The sequence below is a fragment of the Heterocephalus glaber genome, unplaced genomic scaffold (assembly GCF_053883595.1).
Source record: "Heterocephalus glaber isolate CG9 unplaced genomic scaffold, H.glaber_assembly_v1.0 deba00001593, whole genome shotgun sequence".
Taxonomy (NCBI): Eukaryota; Metazoa; Chordata; class Mammalia; order Rodentia; family Bathyergidae; genus Heterocephalus; species Heterocephalus glaber.
The window spans coordinates 6,406,609-6,415,054 of record NW_028258368.1 but is presented as its reverse complement, the minus strand read 5'-3'; the positions used below and the strand labels follow the sequence as shown (position 1 = coordinate 6,415,054).

Sequence of the window (8,446 nt, the reverse complement as noted above, 5' to 3'; positions counted from 1 at the left end):
CATACCTTTTCAAATTCAATGAAAGCATAACAGAGTGACTCTCCTGTTTTCCAATCTCGGATAACTTCACAACTAGAAGAAAGTTTTAAAGAGTGATTTAGAATAAAAACCATTCATTCTCACTCTTCAAAACCAAAGAACAAGCTGTCAGTTATTAAATGACCAAGTTAAACTCACAGATCCATATTTCTCCAATTTCTTCAATAACAATTCTTTTTTTAAAATGGTTCATCAATCCAATAACTAAATTATCTAAATTCTACTCTAAATGCCCTACTTACGCCTGTAGTCCTATAGTCCCTAAGCACTAAAGGAAGAATAAAATTATTTAATTTTCCTTTAATAAAAATAAATTGCTGCTAAAATTTTTTCAATCATAATTCTAGTCCAAATATAGATGAATTATAGGACATAGCATATATGAATATATAATATAATATTATAATATATATTATATATATTAGAATAATAAATGTACCCATATTCATACATATGTAAATGATTAGTAAGTCTATGGTTTGGAATTTTAATGTAAACCCAGCTTAAATTTAACACTGTAAGTATATCTATTACATGGAACTTATTTACCCTATAATAACCAAGTGAAAGGGCCGGTAAGCTGGAGTTGAAAGCAACTGGCTTGTCTCTTTCTCCATCCATCATACATTTCACATTAGAAACTTGAAATGAAAGAAAATCCTAAACATAAAACACTTTCATCAATCATGAAACAGTCCCCTTTCTCACAGAAATAGTAACATCATAAAATTTTGCTTTAATTAATAATGCAGAGAAAATTAACCAAAAGAAAAATTTTGGAAAAGCTTAATTTTTACATAGATTGCTGATAATTTTAGGAGTTGATTAAATAAGATAACTATTTTAAATATTAAAGAATACTCTTAAAAATATAATAGAACTAGACTTAAATCATCTCACTCATTTCCTATCTTAGGGTAAAAATGTTTTTGTGAGATTGGGAGAATCATTCAAATATTTAATCCGTGTGTGTGTGTATATATATTTTTCTTCCCTACTATCCACACACTTTCCTGTAAAAATTCAGCAGTATTAAATTCACCTAAACTTCACAGACTCACCAAAAGTGTCATTAGAAAACCACCAACTAATCCCTAGATATTACTAAATTTCTCCTTCACTAACTCTAGTCATTACCTTCTTATTGGGCCAAATCTTGAGAATATTATTTCCAGATCCTCATCTGTAGTCACTGGATTCAATTTACACACAAACAGCACATTTTCTGGTGGTTTAATATCGGCATCAGGTAGGTCTCCCACCTAAATTATAAATAAGCAAGAATACAAATCAAGTCCTCTATTTAGTTTCCATTCTAAACACTGCATCCAAGCCTTCAACACTGATGTCCCTAAAACATCTAAATTTATGCCATAAACCACTACAGGCTCAGGAAAAGAAATTTAAAGATTTGAAAATCTGAAACTATACATTCTTGCTATAACAATATTAATGGCTAATAATTACCTAATCCATGCTTTGTGCAAACATTATATGTGAACACTTCAAATGCATTACTGCTGATTTTTTTTTTTTTTTTTTTTTTGCAGTTTTAGGAACTGAATCCAGGGACTTCCCATTGAGCCACACCCCCGATCCCTTTTTTATTTTTTCACTTTGAGACAGCATCTCACTAAGTCATTAAATTGCCCAAGGTGGGCTTAAAATTGCGATCCTCCTGCCTCAGCTTCCCAGAGTGCTGGCATTAGAGGCATGTGTCATTGTGTTCAGCTCCATTACTGCTAATTCTTAAACCAACCCTGCAAAAAGTACACCAGGAGTGGGATTTAAACCCAGATCTGTCTTCAAAAGACCCACTTTTAATTACTTTTTCTTTTTTTCAAATATTTTATATTTTTTGAAAAAGAATTTATGTAAAGTATATCTAAATTAATGAAGCAATAAAATAAAAACCACCTAACATAAGAATATATTCCTCAATCCTGTTATTTCTCTGCCTCCCTCACCAGAGATTATAAATATCCAGCTCTTTTACCTTCCTTTTAGGCTAATTCTCTTGCATACCTTTTTTTTGGTACCAGGAATAGAACTCAAGGCCTTGCACTTGCCAGGCAGGCGCTGTGCCACTGAGCTACATCCCTGGCGCTCTCTTGCATACCTTTAGAATTTTACCATATATATGCATTCCTAAGTAACTTACTGTGCAGTTTTGCTTATTTTTTGAACTTTTGAAAAACATCATACTGAATCTAGCTTTCTGTGATGTGTAATGTCCGTTCCACATTATTGTTCAGTATGGAACAGCTGCCAGGCATGGTGGCGCACACCTGCAATCCCAGCACTGAGGCAGAAGGATTGCCATGAGTTCAAGGCCAACCTGGGCTATGTAGTGAGACCCTGTCTCAAAAAAAAAAAAAAAAAGGGTGGGAACAGTGACAATTCCTGGACAGTGTTTCTAGAATTTTTTTCTTAAATTCTCAACCTCTGGCCTTCTACTTTAACCAAACTGAAGTCAACTTCACAAGTCAATTACTATACTAAATAAACAGTGCATAAGAGCATACTACTTTCTACTGAAGAACCAGTGAAGGAATAGTGAGAAAAAAAACCAGGATAATAATATTGCTTTCACTGTGGAAAAAAAAAATTTTTCACAAGCCTTTAGATGGAAGCAATAATATTCCTATACACATATTTTCAAAAACTCTCAGAGAAGATTTCTGACAAGATTATCATATAAAGTGTCTCCTCCTGAATAAATGCAGCAGAAAGAAAATCTTGAAAATCAAACAGTAAGAAGCTACAGAGCCAGTAAAGATGTGCTCAGTGTTTCTACAGTCTATCAAAAGAAAACAATAACCTATGTTCAATAAAAAGTATCACATATGGGCAAGGTGGCACATCCCTGAAGTCCCATGTACTTGTAAGGCTGAAGTAGAAGGATCACTTGAGCTCACAAGTTTGAGACTAGCACATACAACATAGTGAGGCTTCATCTCAAGTTCAAAAATAAAAATATATATCTTTGTGCAGTGGCAATATCATACCCAATGAGATTTACCTGAGGTGCAATTATTGCTGATTGAAAAAAAAAAGTATTACAACACAGAAGGGAAAGAGCAAGTCAGTAAAAATCTCCAAAAGTACCATAATGGCAGCAAGGAAGATTACAGAACAAAAAAGTTAATTTGCTAAGAAAGAACTTGCTAATACAATTTAATAACACTTATGAGGTTCAAAACAAATATTACAAAATACTAGTTGAATTATCCTGTCACAAACAAATAGCAGTAAGGTTGTACAGCAAGAGAAACCACCAACAGGGTGAAGAGAAAACCCACAGAGTGGAAAAAAATTTTTACCAGCTACTCAGATAAAAGACTATTACCTAGAATATCTCAAGAACTCAAAAAAATCATACCACCAAATTTAAAGACCCACTGGAAAAATGGGCATCTGAAGTACAGGCACTTCTCAGACAAAGAATTAGAAACAGCAGATAAATATATGAAAAAGTGTTCAACATCACTGGTCATTTGAGAGATGCAAATTAAAACAATGCTGAGATTCCACCTCACCTCAGAAAGAATGGCTGCTATCAAGAAATCAACTAATAACAAATGCTGGAGGGGCTGTGGGGAAAAAGGAACGCTTCTTCAGTGCTGGTGGAAGTATAGACTGGTGCAACCACTGTGGAAATCAGTGCAGAGATTTCTCAAAAAACTAAAACTAGAGGTTCCATTTGACTCAGCTATACCTCTTCTTGGTATATTCCCAAAAGAATTAAAAGCATCATAACACAGCAATATATACACATTCATGTTTATAGCAGCAGTTTGTAATAGCTAAATCTTGAAAACAACCCAAATGCCCATTAACAGATGAGTGGATAAAAAAGATGTGGTTTTTTTAATACAATGGAGTACTACTCTGCCATAAAGAAAGGTGAGCTTCAGACATTCTAGCTAAATGGATGGACCTTGAGACCATACTCGTAAGTGAAATAAATGGGACACACATGTTTAAATACTACATTGTTTCTCTGGTGTGAGAAACCAAAAGTGGAAATAAAGACTTAGATGTATGGGGCCAGGGATTTAGCTCAGTGGTTTCGCCGCCTGCCTCGCAAGCACAACGTCCCAAGTTCGATCCCCAGTACCAAAAATGAAACAAAGACTTAGATGTATAATAGATGGGAAACGGAAGAAAGTGTTCAAATGGGAAGGGGAACAAGGGAGGAGGGAGGGAGAAAGGAAGGAAGGGACAAGAAAAGAAGTGAAAATAGAAGGAAAAAATGGTAAAGCTTTTGTACGTAGGGAGGGGAGAGGGTTGGGGGGGTGGGATAAAATACAAATACAAATAAGGGAAACTGACCTTAAAAAACAGAAGATGAACCTGTTAATAGTGAGAAGCAGGACACAGGCTCACCTATTATAATGGCTAAAATGCAAAGCACTGACATTAAAAGTTAACAAGGATGTGGAGCAACAGGAACTCTCATTCTTTGCTGGTGAAAATGCAAAAGGTACAGCCACTGTGGATAGTTTGGCACTTTCTTACAAAGCTAAATCATACCATATAGCAACTGCGCTCCTAGGTATTTACCCATGTATGTTAAAACTTTCTGACCCCACAAAAATGTACACATTGGGCTAGGGATTTAGCTCAGTGGTTCTGCTGCCTGCCTCGCAAGCGCAAGGACCCGAGTTCGATCCCCGGTACCAAAACAAAAAAAAAAACAAAAAAAATGTACACATAAATATTTATACTTTTATCCATAATCGTCAAAACCTTGAGGCAAACAATATATCTTTTAATAGGAGAATGGATAAACAAACTCTGGTACATTCACACAGCAGAATATTAGCTATCCAAGAAAGGAGCTGTCAAGTTATATCATGAAAAGACACAGCAGAACCTTAAATGCGTACTGCTGAGTAAGACAAGCCACTCTGGGAAGGTTACAAATTATATGACTCCATCTCTATGATATTTTAGGAAAAATGTAACTATGTAGACAGAAAGATCAGTGGTTGGCAGGGACTAAACTGAGGGAGTTGGGGCAGGTGGTATAGGGGATGAACTATGTACTGTGCAGCCCAGCAGATTTTAGAGCAGTGAACTATTCTGTATGATCCTGTTAAGTGGATATGGATACATATTATTACATATTTGTCGAATCCATAGAATTTACAACACAGGAAATTATTTTTACTGTGAACTATGGATTTTAGTTAATTATAACAAAACTAGCTCATTAACTGTAACAAATGTACCACATTTACGTGTCAATGGGGGAAATAGGGGAGGGTGGGAGGGGATTCATAAGAGCTCTATACTTTTTGATCAATTTTTTATATGTCTAAAATTGCTCTAAAAAATTCTACTGAAAATAAAGCAAAAAATAATACATGAGTTCACATCAATAATGGGTAAGTAGATTAAGAAAATAAGAAAAGACAGCTCTTCCTTAGAGTAACACGTGGGCTGGTAATGGTAGAAAGAGTTCTGAAGTTAGGAAGTTATCATTTTGCACCCATCAGAGTCAAGACTAGTTCAGGCAAGAATCATGACTGGCTGAGAAATCTAGGAGAAGAATTTGACTGGGAACAAAGTAGTTGAATATTTTCAAAGTGCCTTGCCCCAGATTATTGATTGCAAAGGGAAAAACAGAAATTGTGCAGTAGAGACTACATGAAGCCCAAGCGACCAAAATTATCATATTCAGTGTTGAGGATATAGCTCAATGGCAGAGTGTTTGCCTAGCTTGCACAAGGCCCTGGGTTTGATCCTCAACACAGAAGATCTGAGGGAGGATCATCTTCCAGTAAGGTGCAGATGTATTTGTATGAGTCCAGATGTGACATCTGAGAACACAATATCACCCATGTATCATTTTGGCTGTGGGTGCATAGTTTGAATTTAATAATGAAGCAAGAGGAGAGAAACCTAAATTGAAAAATATTCTATAAAGTAAGTTATGTAGGGCTGGGGATTTAGCTCAGTGGTTCTGCCACCTGCCTCGCAAGCACAAGGTCCCAAGTTTGATCCCCGGTACCAAAAAGAAGTAAGTTACATGTATTATTAAAAAATGTTGGGCCAGGGATTTAGCTCAGTGGTTTCGCCGCCTGCTGTGCAAGCGCAAGGACCCAAGTTCAATCCCCGGTACAAAAAAAAAGTTAAAAAAAATATGTTAATGTCATGAAAAATAGAAGTTAAGAAACCTTTCCAGATAAACAGACTATAGGAGACATGAAAACGAAATTCTACTAGACTTGAAGGAGGAAAAGCTATAAAGGATATTAATGAAACAACTGGCAAAATTAGAATATTAAACTAATTCAGCCGAGTATGGTGGCACATGCCTATAATTCCAGCACTCAGGAAGCTGAGGGAAGAGAAAGACTGTGAGTTTGAGGTCGGTGAGTTCAAGACTCGCCTGAACTACATAGCCATACCCTGTCTCAAAAAAACCAAAAAAATAAGAAAAATAAACTAATTTGAATTTCCTGATTTTGATAACTGTACCATAAATAGGTAGGATATTGTTGCCCTTAGGATTCACAGTAACTAAAAAATAAAGGAAAATGATAGGCAACTTACTTTTAAATAGTGAAAAAAATAATGTGTTTATGTGCACATGTAACCAGAACAAAAAAGTAGGTGTAGCAAAATATTAAAAATTGGTGCTGAGGATGTAGTTTAGTGGCAGAACACTTGCCCAGCATGCACAAAGCCCTGGGTTCAATACCCAGCACAAACAAAAAAAAAAAATGATGAATCTGGGTAAAAAGACTAGAAATTTCACAATTTTTTTTTTTTTTTTTTTTGAGACAGGTTCTCTCTATGTAGTCCAGGTGGTTCTGAAGTCACTGTGTAGCCCAAGCTGGCCTCAAACTCATGGCAATCTTCCTGCCTCAGCCTCCCAAATGCTGGGGATTATAGGCATGTACCACCAGGCCCACCTAATCCATTTTCTTTTCTGGTAATAAACTTCTTAAATTTCTGCTCTTGAAAAGAACAATAATCTAGTAATACTTCTTTTATTAGTCTCTTGCTCTTTTGCACTACTGCACAAAAAGATCTTTCTTCTAAACCCAGTAATTTTCTCAAAATTTGTCTTGGTATTGGTTTTCTGGGTTAATATTCTTAGATGTACAGTGTGTTCCTTAAAATGCAATTTTCAGTTTTTATTTCACTAAAGTTTTTGAAATTACAGTCTTTGGTATTTATTTATTTATTTAGACCAGTGATGCTAAATTTCAAAATAGATCACATTAATTATTCCCCTAACGACTTCATACTATTAGTAATATAGAGAAAGCATATTTTAGAGGGCTCATTTTCCACCTAGATATATTTTATTCTTCAACTACTATTCTTCTATGTATTTTTTATTTAGTGGAGCTAGGGATTTAACCTAGGTCCTTGCACAAGCTAAGCACTCTACCACTGAGCTACATCTCTAATCCCTATTCTACCATCTAATCTCAGTATTTGAGTGGCACAATAATATACATAAAATTCAGTCTAATAAATACTTTAAAATTATATGACTATTTAACAACTGAAATTAATATTTACGAATCAGATATCCACTCTCCATTTTTAAAAATGGCACCTGGCACCAAATTTACTCTCATGTGTTATTATGCCTATAAAATTTAATCCAGGAACAAACCCTCTTCATTAAATTTTTTTGTTTTTCTTCATTAAATTTTTACTATTTTGGGCCAGGGATTTAGTTCAGTGGTGCCGCTGCCTGCCTTGCAAGGGCAAGGTTCCAAATTCAATCCCTAGCACCAAAAAAAAAAATTTTTTTTTTTTACTATTTTAAGACAAGAGTCAAAAACAGATCAATTATGTAAAATATGCTACAAAACAACTATCTGAACAAAGATAATTGTCTTACCATCTCTAAAAGAATAGCTTGGGTTTTGGCCTCTTTTTCTGCCTTTATTTCTTCGACTTCTTCAGCTGATCGTCCTTTGAAGTCATCAATTTCTTCATCTGCTCCTATTCGACCACTCTGTAAGGCAGAATTTACTGATGATAAATATCTAAAGACAAGTGCAAGGTCCTGAGTTTGATTCTCAGTATCAAAAAAATTTTTTAAATTTTAAATAAATGCCTAAAGAAAAAAATTTAAAAACTTGGAAGACATCATGCTTTATTCTTACTTTCACCAAATACATTTGAATAGCAACTGAAATAATTTAAAAACCACTGAAAATTGATTTAAATTAATTATATACTAGCCAGATTGGGCTTCTGATTTATTATAAAATCAAAATCAACATTTACATAGCTATTATCTGTTATTCAATCAAGTACTGAGAGGAGAAGATAAATGATCTTAAAAGTCCACACTAATCTCAACCATAAACTCATCTTTGAGAAAGTCTTACAGGCAAAAATTATTAAAATATCTGGGGAGGGCCGGGGA

At 34.8% G+C, this 8,446-nt stretch overlaps 1 protein-coding gene and 1 pseudogene across 3 annotated transcripts in view; one reads left to right on the top strand and one right to left on the bottom strand.

Moving 5' to 3' along the window:
* Ppil4 (peptidylprolyl isomerase like 4) overlaps positions 1-8,446 on the bottom strand; it is a 47,100-nt gene that overhangs the window by 30,925 nt on the left and 7,729 nt on the right. For 2 of the 3 annotated variants that reach the window (XM_004856900.3, XM_087193578.1), the window contains exons 7-9: positions 7,913-8,029; positions 1,177-1,301; positions 6-72 (exon numbers count right to left, since the gene is read on the bottom strand). In XM_004856900.3, the coding sequence (XP_004856957.1) occupies positions 6-72; positions 1,177-1,301; positions 7,913-8,029 (309 nt within the window). The remainder of the gene's footprint in view (positions 1-5; positions 73-1,176; positions 1,302-7,912; positions 8,030-8,446) is intronic. The other variant, XM_087193579.1, reaches the window with a different exon arrangement.
* LOC147823334 (U4 spliceosomal RNA) lies at positions 3,022-3,103 on the top strand (annotated as a pseudogene).